Source organism: Falco punctatus (assembly GCF_963210335.1).
Source record: "Falco punctatus genome assembly, chromosome: 11".
NCBI classification, from domain to species: Eukaryota; Metazoa; Chordata; class Aves; order Falconiformes; family Falconidae; genus Falco; species Falco punctatus.
In genome coordinates, this window is record NC_137591.1 from 647,197 (window position 1) to 674,553 (window position 27,357).

The following is a 27,357-nucleotide window of genomic DNA, read 5'->3' on the forward strand; positions in this document are numbered from 1 at the left end:
AAAGGAAAAAAAAGGAATCCCTGTAACTTACATTAAGTTTGCGGCTCACAAATGTCATTAACTGCTCCCGCTAACCTTCCTAGCAATCTTATATTAAAAGGAGTAAAGAAAACTGTTTTATTTCTCTATTCTAAAATGATAATCCACTTTATAGATTCATGTGACATGGTATCCTTTATTTTTATTATGATGCAGTACCAGACACATTAATTCTAAAGTACAATAAATAAGAGGGAAATAAATGTCAAAGTTTTATAATAATAAATGTCAGCATTTTAGAATATATACCCTCAGAATGGCCTAAAGGTCATCAGGGGTCTCAGGACCATGAGCTTCTACAACACAAGGTCTAAGGTGGAACAAGGGAAAACAATGTACCTTCTCATTTGTTCATGCAGTTGGAAATTATGTCAAATACTTGCAAGCCATTTCCTTTGGCTCTGGAAGGATATATAACTAAAACAACTCTGGATGGTGTTTTTTGTTTTAATTGATAGCTTTTTTATTTCAAAATGAAATATGACCGGTAAACTGGAATATTGTCTTAAAAAGGAGAAGTTGAGAGCCAAAAGAAAATAATATCAGTGCAAACCACTTTAGAATAGAGTTATAGCAAAAAAGTACATCATATTGACTCAGAAATTACTAAAAAAAAAAGTACAGGAGAGTTCTTCAAATTTAGATTTAAAAATATTTTTCTATTAAATTGAGGATAGATAGTACAATTGTCATGGTAGTCAGAGACTAAAAATTGAGGGTGCCTTACAAGTAAACAGTAAAAATGAGCAAATGCTAAGTTCTTGTCTGGAACAAAATGGAGTACTGTAGAAATTAGTCTTCAGACTGAGGCATTATGTAGGTCAAAAGTAACAGGTGAAACCATTACAGTAAATAAAAGGATGATAAGAAGACAGTGCAAGTCTGTTTTATAAAAATAATGGAAATTGTCCAAGTCCCAATGAGTGATAACACTTTAATATTCAGAGAAGCATGACTGAACATGCCTGGATTTTTAATAACAAACTCTGGTTTTAAATTTACAATTGATTGTATTTGGCACAGGTGGCAGCAATTTTCAAAGATACTTCAAAAAAGAGGAACTGCAACTCTAGGCAGCTCAGTAGTACTGAAAACAGACAAATTTTATTAGAAGTCCATAGGAATTATAAACCCAAAAAATATATTTTATATCACATGGTTCCTGAAAGAAACCACCAGTGTGAAGAATAAAAAATAGCATTTAGCTTATGTGAAGCAAAGGAAATGCTTGCTTCCTGGCCACCAACTAGTTCTTCAAATCTGTAGATATTCCATTTCTTAGCTACCCCATCAGGCTATAAAACAGTTTTTTACATGTAGTTTCTTTCTTTCCTTTGGAAAGGAACAGTTTTTGAAGGCATGCAAACATTTACATTAGAGGTCCTACTTCTACATTCATGGATTTGAGAAGCAGTTATTTCCAGGCCCTTCCTGATTTCAAAGAACTGGAACAATAGAAAAAAAAAAGTGGAATGTACTGATAATTCTAAATTACCCTTACTTCTTAGAAAAGACAACCAGCCTTTCATTCACCCATTCCTTTTTCTGGTGGGGTGTCGGGACACCACCAGAAGCGTGGCCATACAATCAGGCCAGCTGACAGCACAACAGGTGAAAATCACAGCTCTGTTTTCAGTATTCAAGCTTCTCTTCCTTCACATACATGGCAGGTGAGACTGAGAAACAACAAATAAATACGTGACTTGGACTTTGGTTCAGAAGTCAGCCCTCTTGAGACCCAAACATGTACCCTTCTGGTTACCTAAAGGGCTCAGCAGCTAGACAACACACCTCTCAGGGTCAAGACCATAAACAGGCAACTGCTAAAACAAGCAAGTCATCTGGATCTAACACGTGTTGCTGAATATCCGTTCTTAGAAACTATATAGAGAAAAGTTGGGCATGGACATGAGTATAGTGAAGCTACAAGAAAAGCAAGGAGGAGACAAAACAGTTCAGTGCAATGAAATGAGGAAAGAGAATGGGTATGTAGGAATCTTGATGGTTTCTCATTTTAATGATCTCCCTTTTCTACTTTACTTACTTTAAAAGAATAATTCTTTTCATTTTGTTTATTACAATTACCCTAGGAAAAAAATCTACCAGATTACAAGAATGAATCAAAACTTATGAAGTGAAACTTTGTATCCCAATTATTGCTACATTCTACCATTTGAATATTCTAAAATATAAAACCGAATTTCCTGACAGAATAAGTAATGCAAGTTGGTACCAATCATACTGACTCAGTAATGTAAAAAAAAAAAGTCTCTAGGGTTTTGGAAGGTGTAAAAAAAAGAAAGAAGGAAGTAGAAGCTGTTAAAAATAGAAATGAGAAATTCCATGCTAAATCAGTTTGTAAAAATCTCAAGATAGTTAAGGTGCTTTAAGTGATAGCAGCTAGTAATGGCATGCTGGTCTTTGAGATACATTAATGATCTCAAAATGAATTTAGAGCTTAAAGGAATCTGATCAGTACCTCAAGAAATGTGCTTGATAGGTCTTATGCAATTTCTGAAAATACAGAGAATTTACTTAAGTCCTCTACAGTTATTTACATTAAAAAAAATTACCAGATTAGCACCTGGAGAGCTGACTGTACATGTAACATACTGGTTGTCACAGCACTCTCCAAGCTAGCCAGCTGCAACAAGGTCTTTTACCATCACCTACCAAGTTAACTTCACCAAGTAGTTAACACACCTTGCCCCAGCACAGCCACCAATCCCCCGCAAGACCTCACAGGTCCATCTACTGATTAAGTTGTTCCTTCATACTCTTTGTGCCATTCCCTCTGCTACCTTCTCCTAGTCTCTCCCCACCAAAGGCACACTCGCCTTCTACTCCCTCCTCTCTCTTTATTGGCTGCCCAACCACTTAACAGAACCGCTGCACTTTATCAGCCAACCCCAAGACAGCCCACAGCTATATATTATCAATGTTAATTAACCCAGCTACATTCCTCTACAATTGGGTTTATATATATGAATAGGTAAAATAATAACATTTGTGATGATATATACATGGCTAGTACATTTCTTTAATATCTTTTTCTTATATATTGTGGTTGAGTTTAACAAGTACTTTGGCTATTGTTAGACTGCAGATGTTGCTATATTTCAGCAGTATTCTGACCTTTTCAGTCTGATTCAGTGGTCACTTTCTCTTCAGTTCCCATGGCCTCAGAGCTGATCGAGTCAGTCAGGTTTTGTTAAAATAGTTCAAGTTTATGACACCAATTACTGGTCTGCACAGATTACTACCAAAATTTCTTCACATTGTTTCACCAATTACTTTAATTCCTAGGAATATAAGAGTTGTTCCTCCACTCTTGTATGGACATAGATTTTCAAAGTATGCTACTTCATGAGTGATAGACTTCCCACTTCCCGTCACCTTTTACCAATGCTGAAGATTCTGTTTGTAAAGAAAGAATTTGAAACGGTGTTCCAGATTTCCTTCCTTTTGGAATAAACTAGCTAACTGATAGCAAACTTCCCACTGCCTTGTTATGGTGAGTGAACATCTTTTCTTTTCCTCCTCTTTATTATAATTATATCAGCTCAATGCGCACACATTGAGACCGAAACATCAAGAGTGCACTATTGAAAAAATACTTTAAAATCTCATCATCACTCATCATTCTGTTTCCCTCCACGCTTTTTTTTACTGTGAGAGTAGGATGTGTGTACTGTAGGCAAGACTCACAGAGAATGTGGTAAATTTACACTGTTAAAATCTAGCAAAGAAGAGGAAATTGGGGAGAAACACAGTCTTTGTGCCATTAGCAGAGTAGGAACAGGGGTATGTTAATGCTGCTGCTTTTGGCATGACTGAGCATACTGAACAAGGAAGAAGCCTCATGCTTGTGAAGCATAGTAAAGCATGTGCTAAAAAGGTTCCATTTTCTGTGGAAGTGTTTGTGAACCATTTCAATTTCTCATCTGAATTATTTTAAATTCCTTGCTGTGTAATTTTCATTCATTAGGAGTTCACTATGCATTTAAGTTGATACATACCACACAGCCACATGTTTCCTTATTGGATCAATGCCTCAAAAGTAAGCTACTTCTGTATATTAATTTTAATTTCATTTTCTGCTGCTGTTTTTCACCTCTAACTTATCAATGGAAACAGAATGCACGTGAGAGGACAAACCAAGCATACTTAACTGAAGAAAACTCTCCAACTGCTTTTTTTTTGTTTCGGTTGCCAAAAGATGATACACAAACGCACAGAGTACGTGTTAGGAAGGTAAACTCAAGATTTAACACCTGACTGTCTATAAAATACAATGTTAAAGTAAATTTCTTTAAAATAACTTTTCTTACCATCAGCTTTGCTTCCCTCTTCCATCAAGAGCTTTGTAATGTTGAGAAAGCCTTTGGCAGAAGCCAAATGGAGAGGTCTGTCTCCAACTTCACCACTTGCATTCACATCAGCTCCGAATTTCAGTAAGAGGTGGGTTACCTAAGTATTTCATTAAGGCCAATTAAAATATCACAGGAAAATAAATCTTTTGACAAAATCAGATAGAATATTGTGTTAGGTAATACTGTATGTGAGCATCTCTTTGAAGTTAAAACAAGGAGAAGAGATTCAATAGAAAACTGATTTTTAAGTTACATATCTATAAAAATATCAAAATTCACAAAAGCAAGTGCTCATTCATTCTCTAAAATGTTATTGATGGTAAAAGGCTAGACACATGTATTTGTTTAATTGACCAGTCAACATAATAAAGCAAATGCCCTCAAAGTCCACAAATGCCAGAGCCTTAGTTTCAGTGTCTCCGATTCAAACAGATCAGTCTCTTACCACAAAAGAACGATACGAGCTTTTAGCATAATTTCACAAGACTATGACTACTTATTCAGAAGTGGCTTATGGCAATAAGCAAACTATTCTCTAGCCCAACATGCAAGGATTTTCTTACTGGATGATGAGGTGCATAAGTATCCAAACAAGCATCTCAAGACCACATCCACAGTTCAAATCCTTGCTGTCGCTCAGCTACAGATGTAGAGCACTTTCAATTATCTATGCATCTGGACTCCGTTTTTTCAAAAGCTTTTCCTACAACTCCTTAATGCACTCAAAGTAACATGTCACTGGAGTGAAAAGTACACTTTACCTAGAGGTCATCCCTTGAAACATGAAAATATCCCAGAATACACGCTTTTAGCCAAAGAAAGGTATAGTGAATTATTTGCATAAGCCTAAATAGACCCAGTATTACATGTCACATAAAATGGCTATTCAGGACTGCTAGATTAACCACATGTCAATTATAATTTAGTAAAAGAAAGATAATTGAGAGGTTCAATGACAGCTTTGGTCAGAACTTCAGATCACAGAATCATAGCATCATTTATGTTGGAAAAGACCTTTAAGATCATCAAGTCCAGGATGACCAAGTTAACCCAGGACTGCCAAGTCCATCACTAAACCATGTCCCCAAGCACCATATCTACATGTTTTTTAAACACCTCCAGGGATGGTGACTCCACCACTCCCTGGGCAGCCTATTCCAGTGCTTGACCACTCTTATGTTTCAATAAGTTTGTGATCTGTGTGAATGAAGCAAGCACATTTGCATTTGTCAAGTGCACAGTATCTCATGGAAAATCCTGCTCCCTAAATGATAATTTTTTCCATTAACTTAAGAGTGGCCACAATTTAGTTTGTGAATTCCAAGGAAAACCAATAGAACTGACATTTAATTATTACTCGGGAATGATGTTCACTTCCTTGGAGAGGTATAAGGAAGTATACTCATGTTCCTTATGCAATCTCTGAAATGTAGGATAAATAAACATCAAGTGAAACATGTGTCTGGGTCCAAGTCTGTTTATAGGTCATCAAAGCTAGCTAGATAATCACTTGTTTCAAGAGGTCTAGAAAGCAAGACATCAGTTTTTGCTGGGGTCTAGCACAGAGGATTAAAGTATAGAAATTTCCTGTTGATATTCAGACTCTTAAGGCAACCAGAGATTGACTTAGAACTGTAACTTCAGTACGTATACCCTTTTCATGGTAAGTTCCTCTGGAATGTAAAGCAAAAATATCTAACACTGAACCTGTAGTTGCCTTGGTGTTCTGCTTATCAGCTTTGTGAAATCCCTCCATTTAGTTACCTGTTCATGGCCATAATATGCAGCAATATGCAATGGGGTGAAAAAAATAGCATCCTGGACATTCACATAAGCTCCATGCTGCAAAAGAATATCAACAGCCTAGAAGGAAACAATCAGAAAATCCAAGTTAGAAGCACTGTATATATGTGGTCTGCTAGTAAAACAAGATTTTGAAACCTTACATCACTGGTTTAAAAAACAGCAAAAAGCCCCGAACAAGCAAGCTCTGAAGGTGAAGGACTGTGTACAACACATAAAAGTGATTAACTTACAGTACTTTAACTGAACACTGAATGTCACTGATGCTTTATAAATAAGCCTGAAAATCTGTTTGGCAGTAAAAAGACTGATTTGTGAACTAAAAGGCATGGAAATCTCTGGCTGGATTTTCTCAGAATAACCTTTAATTTCCTTTTAAACATTATGAACAAAGAGCAGTAAATATACCGGAGTTTTTAGAAGTAAAAAACTGCACCAAAATGAAAGATCCTTTTAAATGTAAATGTGCAAAGGTAAATCCTCAAACATAATTCCCTCAGTGTGTAAAGATTTCTTTGTATTTTAGAAGATAATAGACCTTTGGCTTCAATAAATAACTCTAAGTGTTTTCTTTCAAATTTCCACTTTTTTGGTCTTTCAGAGGGCCAATGTTTTCCTGGACAGCCATGAATTATCAGACATTGGCTTTCTGAGTAACTGTCAAAATAGAAGTCTGAATAAAACCACTTTGGATTATATATTGAAGTCTAAGGGCTGCTAATTTTTTTGAAGCACAAGGGAGTCTTTAGGCACACTAAGGGGCTTGTACCATGGGTTATTTGAGTAGTTCTACATATCATTTTGACGGATGTTAATTTTTGAGTCTAATGATGATGAAAGATGCTGGACCATGAATCACCCACAGTACAGTGAGCAACTGGGAAACATCTCCCTGGCAGCTGTAAGAAATGACAAAGAAGGTGAAATGGTCAGCTTCTGTGCTATGCTATTTGTACCTGCAGTTCCCCATTGAGACTTCCACTGATGATGCCAATTAATGCTAGCTGCGATGATGCACATTTCTGTCAAATGCTAACTAAGCTGAGACCACCAAATCATTCCACACATGTAAGAAGGGTGCCAGTCATTTAAATCCATGTCATTCTCAAGTACTCAGAGAACGAAAACCTGTTACCAAGCAACATTAGCGTACAGGGATTATTTCCTCACACAATTTAAATTGCAATATTTTTTTTCCATGTGACTGCCTCAGTAAGTTTTCTGTGTAAGGTCCATTCCCTGACATATGCAAGTGTGTCTATGTCCCATCATTTTTAACCATTTCATCATGGTATCACCTGTAAGCCTCCCCTGGAAGCTGCGCTGCAGGGCTAACTCTGTCTCTTCAGAACCCAAAGGCTTCAACAAGTCCAGCACATTATAGGAGGCACCCATGTGTTGCAAGGACTAAGCCCTGCTATTGAAGATAGGCTGGAGGAGGTGAGCATTGCTGTGTTCCTATGACAGTATTCTTCAGCACCTCTCTGAGTACAAATGATGGGGAATGCTGGCCATCTGTGCCCGATATTATTTTCCAGAATCTAGAAGTATCCTGGGATAGGTAGGGAAGGTAGGAGCTAGCAGGAGTGAGAGGACTCCTGAATAAAGGCAATCCTGGGGAAGAACAGCATCCCAAGCAGCCATAGCCAGACTCTGCGGATAATACAGTCACATAACCTTTGAGGTTGGAAGGGAGCTCTGGAGAGTGCCCAGTCCAATGCCCCTACACAAAACAGTGTCTCCTAGAGCAGGTCTCTTGGGGCCATGTCCAGTCAGGTTTTGAATATTGTCCCATTTCTAAGGATGGAGGCTCCACAGCCTCCCTGGAAACCTGTTCCAGTGTTTGAACACCCTCACAGTGAGAAAGAAGAGTCCTCTGGACGTGTCTAGTCACCTTCTTGATCAAAGCAAGGACTAATTTCAAAGGTCAGGTTGCTCAGGGCCTTGTCCAGTTAATTTTGATGATTTCCAAGGATGGAGGTTCTGCATCCTCTCTAGAAAGCCTTCAGTGCTGCACCACTCTTACTGTGATCCCCTCGCTCCCTTGATATATAATCAGAATTTCCCTTGCTAAATGTCGTGTGTGTTGACATCCTTTTGCTGTGCACCCTTTTGCTATGGATCTCAAAAAAGTCTGACTCCATACAAAAAAATAAATAAATTCTGAAAGCTCTAAAGCTGATCTTTAGAGAAGCTGCTACTCCCACATCAGCTGAAGAACAGCTCAATCACAGCCTTACAACGTGCACTTACTAGCTGAGTGCTAATGTGTTCAGGTAGTGAATAAAGAGCATGCTCGGTTACTGGTTGGTTAATACAACTGACTCCCTCTGTTGTGCATCCCATGTCCGGACAATTTTCAGTATAGTAACTTGATGGACGAGAGGTGGGGAACACAGAGTCAGTTAGTCTGTGATTTAATGGCTTGGTGGCTTTCGAGTGATTCATCTTAGACATTTTTCAGCAAACTACTGTAAGACTGAAGTTGTTGTTGTTGGCTCTGAAGAGAGATGTTTGGACCTGTAGCTTTTACAAGAACATGGTTGAAACTTCTTTGCATCAGTTTGGTTTTAATTTGGACAAGCAACTGTGAGGCTATATAACACATTTAGGGATGTGACCACAACTCTGATTCTCCTTAATCTCTTTGGAAGCTGGGATTCAAAATTTAGATTAATCTAAAAGCTTCAAGGTGGATCTTCAAGATGAAAAAACTGTGTTGAGCAATGTGGATCCATTTCTGATGATAAACATAGAACTAGATGGATTTTGACACATTTTTCCGGGCTGTAGAAATGGCAACCATGCTAGCTACTTTATGATCTGATAAAAATAATTTTGTGAGCTGTATTAAGTAAACTCCACTGTGAATGATGACGGGGGTACAGAGACAATCTTCATAGTTTCACAGGCAAGCTATCTTTCTAAGAAGAAAGGAAACTTAGAAAACACTGAAAGTTGTCACAGGCGTTATAAGTATGCCTGGTGGGTATGCTGGAGTGATGTGTAAGGATAAAATTACTTCAGAAAGTAAGGGAAAAATTTCTGATGCAAAAACATCTTTAAATTCTTATAGAAAGACCAAAAAGATTTTCATCCTCAGGAGACAAGCTATGACTAAAGACACAGCTCGTAACCTAGGGGAAGTTTTGAAGCTGCAGAGAAAGCATTTCTCAATGCCTCAGTGCAACTGGGTACAGTCAGCTGGGATTTACCAGGAGTTAGTCTTGCCTGACCAACCTGATTGTCCTCTGTGATAGAATGACTGGATTTTTGGGTGAGGGGAAACAGCAGAGGCCATTTAATTTGACTTCAGAATGTCTTTGACACTGTCTCCCAAATATTCTTGTGGCAAAGCTGAGATTTTATGGTCTGGATGCGTGGAAAACTAGGTGGGTGAAAAAGCAGATGATGGGGCTTAGAGGGTAGCAGTTAAAACGTTGTGCTCTGCCTCAAGGCCAGAACTGAGTGCTACAGGGGTCTATGCTGGGGCCTGTTCTTTTTCATACCTTTAGCAATGGTCCTGGAGGCAGCGACAGAGTGCACTCTCACTGCATTAGCAGAGGACATCAAATTATGTTCTCGGTACACTTGAGGGTGGGGCTGCTGTCCAGAGGGACCCACGCAGGCTGGAGGAATGGGCCAACATGGCCCATACAGAGTTCAGCAAAGACAAACACAGATGCCTCCACTGCAACAACACAGGCTGCAGACAGCTCTGCTGGAAAGAACCTCGGGACCCCGGTCGACAGCAGGCTGGATATAAGCCAGCTGGGTGGCCTGGCCACAGAGGCGGCTGGCAGCTTCCTGGGATAGGTTCACAGTTGCACGGGCAGGAGAATGAGGGAACAACCACTCCCCTTTCCCTCGCATAACTCATTTTTCATTCAAAACATTACTTCGAACACTTTGAACAATGCTCTTTGTATTTGTTTTTTAAAATTCTCTTATGAAATGTTTATTTGGAAGCTTTTTGAACATTCAAGTCAATTATGTTCACTTCAAAGACAATTAATTAAGCTACTCTGAAGGTTAAAAGGAGTCAACAAAATAAAATGTAAGACAGACTACACTTAAGGACTTTGTCTTTGGGACAAGGGCAAGGGACAAGAAATCCTTTAAGAAAATAAGATCAATGATTATTGGCTTTTTAGCAGGTAAAATTTAAATGAGAAGACAAGTACAACAGTTAAGGCCTTTGCACCAGTGCTAGCCTCTGTACAGCCCTACACTAAAATATCTAAGGAATTTATCATTATTTTCAGAGTTGCTTTATTAATTAAGCTATTAAAATAAAAATATGATTAGTGTTAAGCGTCTGCCTAATTCCCTCCAATTTAGCAAATATAGATATTTCATGTCCTGCAAAGTGTCTTTTCATTAAATTATTACAGCTCTTAACTCTCTGTGTATCTTTAAGAATTTTAGAAGAAATTCTATCAGACTGAATTAAGAAACTGCTAAAGGGGATTCTGAATGTTTTAAATACAACTTGCTGATGAATGTACAATTAATTGTCTTAGGAAAAAGTCTATTGAAATATTTAATACGTGCCCTTCTGTAACACATGAGGACAGACATCAGACCAGCAATAAGCTTTTGCATGTTCTTTTATCTTAGCTCTTCCAGTCAGATGAAACACAGGTCACAGATAAATCATTAATGAAAGACGCAGGTACTGATGTCTTGAAATATAATGCTTTCCCTTGATTGTTTTTGCTACAGGGTAGCCAAAAAATGGGATTTAAAAAAATATTTTGCCAGTATTGGTAGATGCCAGACACTGAATATTTAAAAAGTTTTGTGCAATATTACTAAAAAGTAACTGTCCTGGGCAAAGAGATTGCTGTAAATTTAACAATACCATAGTTTTTAAATGTTGCATTTACTTTGAGTTCTTCCAGCTTAAAAATGGGTCGCATAAATTTGCTGCACAGGACATTCTTGGGGAGGGCGCACAGCTGAAGAAAACTGTTGTCAAAATTTGTCATGTTTTCAGACAACTTAGCATCATCAGGTTAATGTAAGCTCCTTTACTGAGCCACAACTCAGTGCTTTTTCATTTGTGTTGGTCAGACACCTCATGCTCCCACTTGTTGTGGGCTATGAAAGGCTTCCTTTGCTTCATTCAATCTGGACAGTTTGTTGGTTGCTATTAAAAATAGCTATTGAATTCAAAACTCATGGGTTTCATTCCTCTTTGTCACTGGTCAGATCCTCAGACAGAGGCAAATTCAGAGGATCTTTGATTCCCCATTACCCTGCAGTTTGTGTAGTTATGTATACTTATGTCATGTGAATACAATTCCTGCATTCCTGGTTCTAGAATGATTCTGAAAAGGTCTGAAAAATTGGTGTCAGATAAAACAAAGGGCTGGGAAGATGAGGGCTAGCATAAAATGCATGGAATGAAAGAAGAAAATGGGGATTTTGTGAACCATTTAAATAGACTCACATAAATTTAATTTTTTAAGGCTTCTTGAGTCCTTTGAACATACTCTTATTACTAGTAAAATTCCAGTGAAGACAGGAGGCAACAAACATGCTGATGTAACATATGACTTGTAAAGGAAAAGGGATTTATTAATGTAGAAATTCTGTAAGATGGGACTAACTCCCTTTTCTCCAACAGGTCCTTGCTACAAACACACTCATACTTCAGATTCTCAGGTTTGCAGATTGCAAAAATTAAGTAGCGCTGGTTCATCCTGCCTGCAACCCTCAGTCCAGTTCACACATCTGTAGATGTTGCAATCTCATAATAACAACTTTAATTTACAAAGTGAAATAGGCAATGGTTTTCCAGTGGGGTAATAGTAGACAAGACATACATGTCTGAGGCACACGCATTATTTATTTAGTAATGACCTCTCTGGGCTGGAAACATATAATGTTTTCAAAATAGCAGACCTAATGAGAGATTTTTTAAACTTATTTGGTGATGTTTCTAATAACGGTCATCAGCTTATTTTATAATTCTTTATTACTTTTTCATCCTTCCCATTAAAACCTGCAATTTCCGCTGATAAAAATAAGCAAACAGCATAGTGTTTGTGATGTAAAATACAGCACTAAGTCGTAGAGCACGTGACACACTTATAAACCACACTGGCTCAAATGAGTTGGAAGAGCCCATTGACGCCGATAGCCTTCAGTATCCTCATTTTAGAGAACTGATCACTCCAGTGGTTTCAACTGTGGTGATAGACCCAAAGCCAAAGACTGACTCTTCAGGGAAATGAGGAACAAAGCATTTATTTCTCCCCAGTTCTTTCTGTCTTTCTCTTAAATACTGTCAGTCCTCTTCTATAGTAAAAGACTATATTGCATAAATTGGTGTCTATATCTCTGCTTTTTATTTATTTAATAGTATAAATAATTATTTATCTTATTGGAATTAGGGCAATTGTAGAGCAATGAAGCTGGGTTAATTAATATTGATAACATACAGCTGTGGGCTGGCTTCAGGGGCAGGGGGTTGGCCGATGTAGATAAGGTGCAGCTGTGGCTGGTTCTGTTAAGGGGTTGGGCAGCCAATGAAGAGGGAGCAGCCAAAGAAGAGAGAAGCAACAGAGAGTGAGTATGTCTTGGATAAGGAGAGACAAGACGAGGAGGAGGCAGCAGAGGGACTGGTGTGAAGAGTATGTTGGTATGAGATGGTAAAAGACCTTGTTGCAGCTGGCTAGTTTGGAGACTGCTGTGACAGATGATGACCAAAAAAAAAATCTATTTTCTCAATCTTAAATTTTTAGGGAGGGTTGAAAAGTTATTCCATATTCCATGAATATTAATGAAATTGTGGACAAAATAAGCTATTTAATGTAGTAGAGGAGTTTCTAAGCTGACTGAAAATTTCAAAAATGTGTAAAGAAGGAAAGAAAAAGCTTGCACTTGGACTATACATCTTCAGTCCCCAGACCAGCAGATGAGCTGAATGAGTTATACACAGTCCCACTCCATGTATAGAGAATACTTCTGATAAAGATCTGATCATTCCCAAGGAAGAAATAAGAGGCTTTTCAAAACTACTCACATTAAGTTATTTCTTATCAAGTTAATGGTCCTAACCTTGTCAGATTCTGAGCACCCTGATCTTTCAATATCCTCAGTAGGAGCTAAAGACATGAAACAAATAGTAGGCCTTCCTTTGACATTTGCAGGACAAGGCCCAGACTTTTTAAAAATTACTTGAAACCCCAATGCAGATAAGAGTACTTTGTGTTTCCTAGAGAAGGAACATTAAATACATACTCTATAGAAGTGAAAAAGATCATTGAAGACTTAAGACTCTGGTTAATAACTCCATTATACTTCTTGCACAGAGCAATTAGATGTGGAGATTCCTTGTCTGTTTTTTAGTAATGGGATACACAAAGAAGGATTTCCATTAAGTTAATAAAAAGAGTTGTATGTGTCCTTGAACAGAATGACACGATGCCCTGGGAGCTCAGAGGTGTAGTGCTACAGCGCAAATGCCCCCAGCCCTGCTCACTGTCAGTGCCCACGCTTGTGGGCAGACACACCAAGGAGCCTCGTTCTTCCACCTGGAGAGGTGACATTCAGAATATAAATGGTTAGCTTGCCCTGTCAGCATGCTTCCTTATTAACCTGCTTAAACAGATGCTACAGATTGACTTGTCCCCTGATGACCACTGGAGTTGCTGACTGAAACACTGAAGGTTTTTTTAATTGAGTTCCTTGGTGTGACCACCCGTATATTGTTTTAACTTTCTTTCAGCTTAACCTTCTCCACACACAGAGTCTCTCTAGGTAACACAAGGTCATCACCAACTGTGTCTTTATGCATCCTGTCTTTAACAAGCACAAACACACCTGCTGGATTTAAATCATTTTGGAGGCTGCCATGTAAAGCTAAATTTGGTTGCTCATAGCAGCCCACAAACCTGAGAGAGGTCCCCAGCAGACAAAGTATACACACACAGATATACATATACACAGTCACATACATATAGGCTACATATGTAGCTCTTAAAAGGGTGAAACAGCAGAACGTGTATTGCCATTAAAAATGGGGGAGCTTTTTCACTGACACAACTTCTCCCCATCACGGGACATACCATGCGCTCATTACACCAAGCAGTGCTAAAACTGTTGCTCCAGTAAATCTCTGCCTCCTTCACTCCCACAGGTAGGCAGCCTTTTACAGCCAAGCTACAGTAGAAAATTTACTAAGGGTATACAGCTATTACTTGCACTTTCAAAAGTGCTGCTACGCAAGCTGTTCAGAGCTGTATTGCAAAGCATACTTGTTTCTCCCAGCGAGTACTTTACTGCTGGTATTATATGCATCAGTGTCCATAGACTCCAAAGAATTTTGAGCCCTGCAATGACTACTGTGACGTTAGGCGCTGTCTCTATGTATGCGTACGTGCAGTTAATGCACAAGGTGAAATACTCAAAGGCATTAAGTACAAAAATTCCCAAAGGGTGACCGGTGTATTTTCAAAAGCTTCAGAGTAACTCAGATAGGTAATTAACTTAATAAGAAGTTAAAATCCTGACTGCAAGTTCCAGTAGGGATTTATCAGCATCTTTGCAAGCTTAAATAAAATAGAAAATATAGCATAATATTACTGATCCACAGATCTGATAATTTCTCCAGACTAAACAGAAACAATAAGTTAAAGAAAATCTAAACTCCATGAAGGAGGAAATATTGCCTTTCCTCAGCTGAACTTCAGTGGCTAGCCTCATAATTTCTCAGACCAGGTATTTAAATGTTAGCAGATTTCTTGAGATATTTCTTGAGATATCTTATTGTGCTTCCTTCACACTCAGAAAGATGGTATTTGGAAGCCTCAGTCCATATCCAGGTTCAGAAATCTAGACACATATGAGTGAGTGTTTCATCATCTATCTATTGATTAACACTTCTGATATTCAGAAAAGAGTGCCGTTTATTGCCAAGACTTTAAAGACATTTTATACTAATTAGTTATCAATTCCCCAACAAAACTACCTGTTTGAAAAAAGGTGTCTTTTCTCTCTTTCAATATATAACTATGTAACTATTTCTATATGCATACATATAGTAAATAGTTGATAAAGACGGCTTTCTTTACACCAGTAAGCTCAGTGACTGCTGTAACTTGAGAGTTCATAAGACACGTATTCTTTCTTGCCATGTACATTCTACACAGAGGTTCTTCTTTTCCATCAAGAACTGCACACATGCTTTGTTCTCATCAACCAGCCAAACTATGATACTTGAAGGGAATTTGTAAGATGCATAACTAAATTCACAGCATAAAAGCAATTATTAATATCACCTATATTTCCTTCTTTGGACTTAGTTATTTTTTCTTGCATTTCTTGCTGATTATCTCTCTTTAAAGAATGCTGATGTTTCTGTCTCCATAAATTAGTCCAGCACTCTGTGTAAGTTAAAACTTTTACTCAAGCACAGGACATAATCTTTGTTTGCTTAATGGACCCAAAGGACATAAAAAGCAAAGTACCTGAATTCATGAGTACGTTTACAGTCATAAATCCTTCATGACGAAGGTAATTTTGCACACCCAGTACTTTAAGAGATTAAAAAAATAAATAAATTACATCGAGTGAGCTGTTGCCAGGGTGACAGAAATGAGATGATGTGTGAAATGACTGAACTGAGGTGGTGAATGATAAGAAAATAGATTCATGATTGACAGCATGTCTAAAAAGGGAAGGGCCTGATTATAGGCATCTGGGGAATCTCATCCATCTCTTCCTCCCTCTGCTCCCCATAGTGGTAAGTCTCCAACTCACAGGAGACTTATCAATATGGATGTTTGAGATTCACACAAGACTTACCCTGACAACAGTTTTCTCTGCACTAATCCGAAGTATAAAATAGCTCTAAACCGAGAACCTCTGTCCCTTTCTGAAGTGAAAATCACAGAGCTGTGAGGCGGAGCCTGTGACATCTAAAAGAGGGAATAAAACTCTTATTGTGCTTCCTTCACACTCAGAAAGATGGTATTTGGAAGCCTCAGTCCATATCCAGGTTCAGAAATCTAGACACATATGAGTGAGTGTTTCATCATCTATCTATTGATTAACACTTCTGATATTCAGAAAAGAGTGCCGTTTATTGCCAAGACTTTAAAGACATTTATGTAAAGGCAAGAGATGTACAAATAAATCTATGTCCTTTGTGCATGACTATGACTGTTAAATGTAACAACATAACCACAGATGTGAGTTTCCCAAAACGTACAAAAACTTAAATAAAATTCAGCTGTACTTATCAGTTCTGAGTTTTGTTTTAAATGGCATCAATCGAAACTAAAATAACCTGCTAATATTAGCACTCACTTCTACAATTTTCTGTACAGAAAAGGCAAACCATACCTTATGATGACCAGCAATTGTGGCAATGTGAAGGGCTGTCAAGGCTCCATACCCAACTTGCTGAATGTCCGCTCCACCATGCAGCAGCGCTGTTAACAGTTCTGCGTTGTCCTAAAAAGCATGCATTTAGAACATGATATTTCTGGGACACAGCTGTAACAATTGCAGGCACAGAGACAAAGCAAGCTGCATATATTCAGGCCTCCCCAGCTATTACATTGCTGCATTTCAAAAAAAGGGATGGGTCATGACCCCAGAAGCACAAGAGCACAAGGAAAGGAGTGGAGGGAAGATTTGTTCCAGGCACCAGAAGTCTCTCTTTTGCTATACTAAAGCCTCTGTCTTTAAAAAGAGTCTCTGTTCTGGTTTTATGAAGTCTTTAAAGATCTCTTGGTCTCCAAGCCATTATTAAGTGCTCACATAAACTGTTTTACATGTCAAAAAATTACAGTATCTAACATAGAAGGGCACCTGAGGGGTTCCTAGGATAAATATATAGCACATATGCCAAGTTCTGAACTGTGGGTTTATTTTTTGTATTGTTCCACTTCTTTCCTGTCATGCATACATTTTTTGCTATGACTTCTTCCAGGTATAACAGCAGCAATGGACACTTATCAAATGGTAGTAACAAAAATAAACTTGAGAAACACATTAAGACGTGTAATGCCCAGGCAATATGAATGTTAACAAATTCTGCTTTACAATGCACATAACTCAAGTGCAGAAGAGATGGTAAAAGCTCCAAACTTCCTCACTATTCTCTACTCCTTCGAAGTAGATACTAAAAGAAGGGCAAGAATTAATCGATGCCAGCTGTTAAATTACATCTGTAAATGCGTAACATTTGTTCATACTGAAATGGTTTTCCTATTTTCAGAAAACATTAGAAATTTCTTTTTGATAATAATGTACAGTAAAAATGTGTATCAGTTTTCCTATGAAGTAGTTTTAGACCTTGAAACATGTTACTTGGTTAAATAATGGATTGAATATTAAGCAGCCTGGGAAGACAGGCTGAGTTTGTATTATTTTTAAATGTTCTGCTCAAATTAGTGACTCAGTCCAGTTTTCCTAGTTCTATTTACCTCTTATGAAATGCTACAAAAAATTCATATTACAGATAAGAAATAGTTAAGGATTTTCACAAGAAGTTGCTCTATCTCAAAATACATTGCTGTATTGTTTCAGAGGTATCTGTAGGCTCCTTTATATTTTACTTAGAAAAGAACTATAATACAACAAAAGCTGTCATTGGGTAATTTATGGTAAATCTTTAAGTCTCAAAATGTCACTTATGGGAGAAATGCTATATTGCATTTTACTTTACATCCCAAAATGTACACTAGTTTGCTTAGCTTTGTGCAACCTGAAGAAGACATTGTATTACATGACTTAAGTGATTAAATAAGTTGCTGATACAGTTTTGTGCCTAAGTGGATGCAAGAGATTTATCAACTTTATAGTGCAGGGAAAACAGACAAAACAAGATTTGATAGCAAAATCAAAACTATTCCCAAGTAATGAAAACATCCTAGAAATCTGTTATAAAAGTCCTTTTAAACAAAGGAATGTTTTTCTCCAGCTAAATTATTAATTGGAAACCATTCACTGAGGCTGACATTAAAGAAAGGCAGAGGAATTCTTTAGGCAATTGGCTAATTATGCAACATTGCACATGGGGGAAAGTTTCTTTTATGATTGCTGTAAACCACTACTCCATCCCATGATGTATAAGATTTTATTATTGTTATCATTTTATAGCTTGCATAGGTAATTGGTACCAGTGGTTGTAAAATTAAACTAACATAAGAGTTCCAAGACATAACGCAAGATACAGCAAGAGCTCATATTATAGTAACCAGGAGAGGAAGGTAGCTCATGGTGCAAATATAAAGAGCTAAGCCATGGAACTGCAGAGCAGAAGGCATCCACAGCATAACTTTTAGGTATCTGACTCCATGATTGAGTCTTCAGCCTGTTTCATGACCACCTCTCTAAACACACCCAGGGCAAGTTCAGAGTTCCACTGACGGGATGCATGAAATCCAGCATTTGGAGCAGGAAAGTGGCTTAGCTTGTCCACAGCAAACACTGGTAACAGGGCGGTGTCTTTCTTCCCACCTTCAGACAAATTGCAAAAGCTGCTGCTTGGATCTGCTTGGATCTCTTCTATCTTTCCACTCTTACTCCCCTCTGCAACAATTACAACATTGGTATGTTGGGGCTTCAGTGTCTTCCTTACACAAACAAAACTCGAGGCTGTATGCCCCATGTCCCAGGAAATACTGTCATTACTCAACCTGTGCTGGGCTTTCCCTTCTCTCTCCCTGTTCTAACAAGCCCCTTGCTCATCTCCACAGGAAAACTGATTGCATGCTCACTCCAGGACAGCCACAGCTTGCTGGTTGGCAATACGGGTTTGAATTCTCTCAAGACCAGAGTTGGTTTTCTGGTCCCTGGACAAATATTCTAATCATCAGATTATTTCCTAATAGAAGGCAAATCATCTTCTCCTCCACAGGTGAGGTTTTGGAGAGGAATGACTGTGACTGTAGTGATTCCTGCTGCATTTGGAATTAGGTATTTGGATTAAAGATCATCTACCACATATGTGTCCTCTTGCAACAGAGTGAAGAATACTGCCTACGATCAAGAGTGGCAAACCTTCTATCAGCTTTGAACATACAGCAAATCAGAATGGTATCTGCCATGATAGTTTTGCAGAAGAAAGAAGCTGTTATGACCTTGTAGCACCCATGGGACATGTAAGGGTTGAACGTTGCAGTCTAGAATACAAACTCCTAAATTTGATCTGAGTTCCCCCTAAAAAGCTACGTGCTTTTGGGGCTGGTCTATATATGGATTTAGTTTCTAATATGCTCCATCTCAAAATAAGATTCATAAAAATTCTTTAGGAAAATGCTTTGCCCATTTTATTCCTTGCTACAGTTATTGTTGAGTCTTAAAAGACAGATACAATAGTGAAGAAAATTAATATTGAAGCTGAATGTGGAACTTAAGGAGGAGCAACAAAAAAGGAGCAAAAAAGACAGAAATTGTAAAATAAATTCCTTTGAAATTGTTTCTATTAATAGCAATAATAATAAAAATAACACTCCTCTATCCTGAGTTGCATTGCATGGTTTAGTCAGTATTTCCAAAGCAGTATCATGTCCTCGTGGATGACATCACAAAAGCACATGCTCATTTCCTGTGCATAGGCTCTTCATAGATCATTTTCCTATGCCCCATAAATGTGAAATTTATATTTTCACCAGAAGTAGCAATGTGAGAGTTCAACTAGATAGCTCAGACAAATAAGCTGCTTAGTTGTGAATTCTTTTCATCAGTTCTATTCAAAATAATTTACCTTATAAGCTGCCAAGTGCAGAGCTGTAAATCCATTTCTTGTTAATCTGGATGGACGCAGTCCTTTTAGCATAAGAGTTCTAATATGTGATTTGTTACCTTCAGAAAAACAATTGGAAAACAAAGCCAGAAAAGAATGTAGATGAAGTAAGAAATTTCTGTGTGAGTTTGAAAACAAAGAGAATTAGATAGCTCATCTGCTGACCTGAGGCAAGTCATAAAACATATCTTGTGAAACCTCAAAATGGAACTGGACACCATCTCCTTATCCACTGGGACAGTTGCAGATCTGGCCATGTACTGGCTTATTGTTTGTTCAAGCTTTAATACAGATTTGTTAAGCGTAGATGAACTTCTAAAGAAGCAAACTCCTCTTTAACATCCAGACCATGCTGCAAAGAACTCCATGAACCAGCAGATGCTTCCAGAGTCTCTGGTTTCTCAGACATGTAACTCCTTTGCCCTTTCAGAACTGAAGCACTGCTCTACCTCTCTACACCACATTATTACAGGGACAGTAATTTTGGTGGATGCTAATGAATGTCAGCATCGGTAAAGACCTTTACCCTTACCTTTCTGATGCACAGTGATGATCTCAAAAAATGTATCTGCCTTTTGAATACTTGTGACAGTAATCAAGGACAATGTTGGATCTAATAGCTTCTTTTCCTCCTTCAAGTGTTCACATACCGTACCTAACTAATTAACATTTCTAAACTTCCTCTCAGCAATCCCACCGATGCCTCTAATGTTACCAGGTACTGATGACATTTTTGGATATGATCTTGCACCCTCTGAAATGAAGAGTAACGATCCACTTGTTTTCAGAAGTGCAGGATCAGGTCCTCCATGATAGCATCTAAGACTGAGCAAATCATTTATGCATGTTATTAGTAAGTGCTTTGCTAAGGCTCTAGTCTTAGGATCATACTCTCTTTGCCTCTTTCTGTCAATTTCTGCTGAAAATTGTATAACAAGAGCAAAGTGTGTCCATGAACTAATGACTCACTATGTGGATAACAGAGCAGCAACGTGGATTGGAGTGGAAAATTCCACCATTAGTGTGTTTTTATGAACATCCTAGAAGGTATCTTGCACTCTTTTCTTGCATACTCTGATTTGCTGTCTGCAAAAATCCTATCAACTGATATTTTTCACTAAAGCATTTGAGTTATTCTTTTAATCACCATGAAATAAACTAAGGGTATTTTCATTATACTTAAAAAATAGACGTATGTATGGTAAAGTACTGCTAAAACTAGGTCCTTATCCTGAAATCTATACCATGCACAGAATAAAGAAATTAGGAGAAGTAATCTATGATGAATATAGACTAATTAACTAATGCATATAGCAAGTAATTTTTAATTAAACACCTGTAGTAAAACATGCTACATTATCAACCAAAACTTTCCTTTCACTGAGGAATCAGCTATATTGGGGTTCAGCGTAACTTGATTCAACCCCCTTAGCAATAGAATAATGCTTATAGATGCTTATCTGGCTGTCAACAAGAACAACACAAAAAGAAACTCACTGAAGGTATAATCTTCCTGACAGTGATCAGACAGAACAAATCAGTAGCCATGTAAATAACAGGTTTAAAGAACATCATATTTCAAATACATACCCCCACATATGCAACATAAATGCAGAAGAGAGAGTCCATTTTCTGTGCGGTAATTTAAATTGACTTTGCAGAAGGCTTCATCAGAGCTGAGAAAAGAAATTTTACAGATGATTACTGTTCTTATTCTTCAGCACAGTTTATTTCATTTTGAAAAAAATTAAAAGAGAAATCTCAATGTGAATTTTTTGAGACACAGGGCTAAATTTATACACAGTTCACACTCTGCAGATCTAGAAATACTTTACTGATATCAAGTGAGTAGTCCAGATTCATTGTTTTCTGAACAATTCTGTTACTCGGTCACAGTATATATGCTAAATTCAGCTAAATTAAGAAAACAAAAGAGGAAAGACTCTTCAGAAATAGAAATAATCCATACAAAACCACTTTCTTCACTGATGCAATAATAACTCCGAAACATTTTTACAATCCGTGTATTCGTTCTAAAATTATGAGGACATGCCCAGAATTGGAGGCAAACAAACTAAGTGAAAAGAATAACCAGAAAAAGCCTTTCAGAAAGTAAGTTTATGCCCCTGAAATGAGATCATAGCAACATTATACAATCAATACATGGAAACATTTATATGAAAACACTATGGAAGCACATACATGGAAGGAAGGTAACCAAAGCTCACACAAAAATTTAAGTCCTATCTCAATATGCATTATAGCTGTACTGGAAAAACTCGTGAGTGCCTGAACTGTCGCACTTCGTTTTTAAACAGTGAAGAGAGCCTCTGAAAAGTTGAAGAAAACAATCATTCAATTTTTACTTACAGATTGTTAAATGATTACCATACTGGGACATTTTAGCTTTTGTCATTGAGTCTCATGGTCTTCCTTTAGCACAGATTGACTTCTTGTTGCTCTGTTAAACATTCTAATTAGATTTGTTGAAAACTAAATACATGTAGCAATTAATGGTTTTGTGGAGAATGCTGATTTTGGTCTGTCAATACAAGTTTGGGTTTTTTTTCCATTCAGTAGCGGTATATCAATGACCACGGTTTAGCAGAACTCTTGGATTTGTATATCTATAAATTCATCTTGAGTGAGTAGCACTGTTAAATGTATTTAATTAACAATTAAAAATAAAGTTTTAATACTTCTCTCTCCTTCTAAAATATAAACCTATGCAAAGTCCCCCTTAGCAAGAAGACTGCTTTTAAGCAAGGCCTTTTCTGTCAAAAAAAAGCTCAATAATTTCAATATTTCCATAAATATTTCAATAATCTCTTCTTTGTATAGAATTTAAAATGCAGACAAAGCCAGCGACTTGTCTTTACTTCTGTTCTCTTTAAGTCTGTTATAAAAGAAATTCTGCTTGCTCAATGTGTGTTATCATTCTAAACCAGGAATAAAACACATGTTTTCATCCTCTTTTTCCTGAAGTGTGACAAAACAAATTTGGAAATGTTACACCACTGCATTTTTCTGGGTTTTATTTTGAAAGAAACAATTTTGACTTTCAGAATTTGAAAGTGACTTTTCCAGTTTAGTGGAGTGGTTTGAGAGCTATTACATTGCAAAAGCACACACTATAACCCACGGAAGCTGTAGTCTGGGCTCTCAGTGTGTTCTTTAGAGGGCAGTCTCCCAGACTGGATCTCTGGGCCAAGGCAGCCAGTGCCACGGCCCCTGCAATTGTCTAGGGACCAGGCAGAATAAGGAGCACCCCATTGCAGTGGGAGGAGTGCACCTCCAGGAACATCCGTCCACAGAAAAATATGGTGGTGTGAATTATGGATGTATAAAGTATTGTGCTGGTAGGTAAATAATTTAGCAATTCAAACTAAAATTAAATGAAATTGTAATTAAATATTAAACACATAAAAATTAATCATTTTCCTTGTGAGAAATTTTGACAATTTTGTTTCTCATGAAAACTGGCTTTTTGGGTAATACTTTTTCTATCAGAAAGATTGCTCTGATGGAAACTCTTGACTGCCTGTTGTCAATACTGAGTGTTTTATAATCTTCAGAAACAGTGCATGATTTGAAATGGATACAGGCCTGATCAAAATAGAGCATAGCATTTATTTATAAATGCCAAAATTGGACTTATTTTGCCAAAACTGTGTGCTTCAAAGAGATTAATCTTATGCCAGTCTAGACTTTCACATGCATTCCTTAGAAGAGTACCACATGTTAACAAAGCTCATTTTTTTATGTCGCATATGTAAACCACTTTTGTATGGAACTTTTTTTTCTCACATTATAGCCACATTTACCTTTGGTGACAGCTCTTCATCTACCACTTCCACTTCAGTAATGTGAAAAATGTTTTGCTCAGTAAAAATAAAATGTCATTCTTCAAATATATTTTATCTTTGTGCAAATCTTCTCTGACATCATGTGATTAATGAGAGTGATATAAGGCTCATCTATTCTTTAGGTTTTCCTTCAGGGGCAATTGAGGGAAAAATAAATTCCAGGTTCTGAGAAACAAGTTCTTTCAGTTAACTTGTCTTTGCTACAATGTGCTGGGTATGCATGGGTGTGCAACCATACATATCAATGCACTGTGGTGACTGCATGGGGGAGTAGATTGTTTTGTTTGAAGGACGTTTTCTGCAAGTCTCAAAATCACAGAATATTATCATGCTGTAAAATTATGTCTCCTGCTTTGATTTCCATCTTTAGAACTACATTAAAAATTCACATTCCTAGTATGTAATGTGTGGTTAAAAATCCAGGTTTTACTGTTTTAGCTATATACTTAAATTTTCCTCTTCCCTCAGTTTGAAAAATAATAATTGAAAATTTCAGTTGGTTTTCTTAATGATATGCAATTTTAATATGATTTCAGTTCTTATAAACTGGTGAAATGTTAATGTTTTTGTAGGAAAATATTGCAAGGAATTTTTTATATATTAAAAGCTGCAATTAAAAAGCCTATACTGATAAGAAAAACTAGCTCAAACAACCTTACTCCAGGCTCAGTTTTATCTAGGTGTCCTCCTAATTCCTTTCTTAAGACTTGCATCTTCTAGGGAAACAAAATTCTGACTTCTTATTTTTAGTGTGGTCTTTTTAGTAAACCATTGCACTAGCAGCTCTGAGATACAGGAATAGAATAGGGTTAACTTTTATCCAGAAAGTGACAGGTGCCATGCTCTTTAAAAATTTACTTTTCACTGTTGCAACTCTTGGTTTTCTATGGCACTGGACAATCACCCACTGCCCTGTGCATGTGTTCCCTAAGTATAAATGGGGATGCTGACAGCTCTTTCCTCTGCTAGTTTGTCACTTTTGTCCTGTTTGTGTTCCACACCTTTCAGAGCAGGGACTTGAACAGTTACTTATTTCACTTCCATCAGGCAAATTACCTTCTTTGCCTTAATTTCCAACAACCATCGGTTTCACAGTTCTGAATTTTTTAAAATAAATGGATTTGTTTTAACAATGGGAAAAATATTATTAATTCCTCTGCTACTTCAGAGATGAGAAGCTTTCCAAAAATAACCATTGCTGTGGTAGGAAAAGTTTTTCGTATAGTCAAAACTGATTTTTTGCACAGGCCAGCTTTGGATTCTAGATACTTACAAAACCTACTGACTTAATTACCCAAGCCTCTGCAGCTTCTGGAAATGAAATCACTGGCTGATTCCTCAAAGCTGACTAAAAGAAAAAGCCTTTCCAACGCCATGTAACCAGTACTGTTAATTCCCACTCCTTCTGTAGAAAAGAGCAGTGCTCTGTAGCCAAGAAGAGGAGTTTGGCTTACATCTTAGGGAGACTTACATGGGCCAGTAAGACTGAGAAGCTGAACTGCCAAAGGTCTGCTAACCTTGAAGTTAATTTTTCTTTATTCTTATGCCTAATGTAGGAATTCAGCACTATGACCATATATTCTGCTGTCTTGCTTATCTCAAATAAAGAGTACTCTGGCTCCAGTTTGTTAAGATAATTAGTTATACTACTAAACAGGCTTAAAATGAGGCAAGTACTGAAGTACTGTACTGGATCACAGCCAAAGTAGTCAGCATATTGCAGTGAAAGCTGAATGTCATCTTCCACTTTACAAGCTCAAATAGTGACAATTATGCTAGCTAGAAGTGAGCATGATGAATAATCCATATGATCATTTTAGCTTTTTTGAGCTTGTGATTTATTTCTGCTTAAATACCCTATTTTTTCAAGTGGTTTTGATGTCTGAAATTATTTACCAGATCGTTTTCTTAACTTATTCACGAGTGGGGTGTTTTCTGTATTTCAGCTTTTCAAATAGTGAACATGTAAGTATGTTACTTGTTGGGTGAACTATTTGTTAGCATGTGCTGTCCTGAGAAAGTGATTACAATCATGAATTTGACATCCACTTTCAAAAGTGCTTTTGTGTTTGTTTAAGATCTGTTACTTCAGCAATATTCCTGTCTGAAGAAACACATTAGCAAAACTGAAAAGTACACATCCCATTAAAATTAGAAATCCCATTAAAGCTAATTAATTTACAAAAGTATATAGTTGTTTTTTGTAAAAAATAGGCATTAGTAATTAACAGCCACTAATTTTGGTACTGTGTTGTGTGACTGGCCCTGAATTGTAACAACATATTCCCCAAAATAGACACTAAAGTACATGCGTCCCATACGTGAGAAACACCTTCCTCAAGAAAACACCTGTAACTGAAAATATTGTTTAAAAACAAATACTCATTTGAAAGCAATTAATAAAGAGGTTTCCAAAATATTTTACCTAAAAACATGCTTCAGTTCTGCCAGCTCCTTTTCTTTGATTTGCAGGTCATCTTCTAATCGTTCTATGATTATAGCATATGATTCACTAACTTTCTTCTTCCATTCATCTAACAAGAAAAAAACCCTGATTCATAAAACACTTCAAAGCACATAAAAATCAGGAACTGAAATCATAACATCCCAGTAACAAAAGCAGTTGATTTATAAACATCCAATTGTATACTGTTGCACTATTTTTTCTACTAAAGTATGAAAGTTTAAAAAATTACAGCTATTAAACCATTCTTGCTGCAACCAATATAGACACAGATATACCGATCTCATAGACAACTAGTACATATGCATCCTTATCAGAAATATTTGTAACCTGAACAAGAGAAAGATTAACAGTTGTACTTGATCTTAAAGGTCTTTTTCAACCGAAACAATTCTATGATTCAATGACAGACACACAACATAAAAAGGTTGGAAGTTTAAAGGTTTTTCTAATTAAGTATGAGTTAAATCAACATAGTTAATATGATCTTACATGATTGCACAAAGAAATTTAGTTTACTAGCTTTTTGTCTTCTTTTACAGACTGTACATGCAATGTGGGTTAAGCTATTCTTTTTGTAAACCAAGAACAATACAATACCTTATCCTTAAACTCAAGATTAAATTAGCAATGAGTTATTTCCTGAAATATCTTTTGTTTCTTGTAGATGGATGTATGATATATTGCATTTAAAAAGCAACATTAATTACCAGTGCAAGTCTGGGTTGGTCTAGATTTATAATTTCCCATTTATCCAATGTATCTTCTTTGTTTCAGCAAAGTTCTTGCAGTAATATGATTCCTTGTTCAAGAGCAGTGACAGTCCTACCGAAAAATAGTTTTGATAGTCTCTGGCTAAAAATAAACCCTGTGCCAAATGGAATGTCATGCAACAATGACACAGAGCAAAGCAGTCTGTGCTGTCAACTGTAAAAAAAATCATAAAGGTACCTAATCAGCTTACTTAAAAAGCTACTGTCTTCTTCAATAGAAACATTTGCTTTCATCTGTTGAATAGCTAAAACTGGTGGGAAACAGATAATT

General features: G+C 37.1%; 1 protein-coding gene across 1 annotated transcript in view; it reads right to left on the bottom strand.

Moving 5' to 3' along the window:
• The window catches only part of LOC308071422 (serine/threonine-protein kinase TNNI3K), a 115,389-nt gene that overhangs the window by 65,331 nt on the left and 22,701 nt on the right, over positions 1-27,357 (bottom strand). Inside the window, exons 4-9 of the mRNA XM_080406822.1 lie at positions 26,275-26,383; positions 21,574-21,659; positions 19,945-20,042; positions 16,572-16,682; positions 6,177-6,275; positions 4,371-4,509 (exon numbers count right to left, since the gene is read on the bottom strand). Of these exons, the coding sequence (XP_080262948.1) occupies positions 4,371-4,509; positions 6,177-6,275; positions 16,572-16,682; positions 19,945-20,042; positions 21,574-21,659; positions 26,275-26,383 (642 nt within the window). The remainder of the gene's footprint in view (positions 1-4,370; positions 4,510-6,176; positions 6,276-16,571; positions 16,683-19,944; positions 20,043-21,573; positions 21,660-26,274; positions 26,384-27,357) is intronic.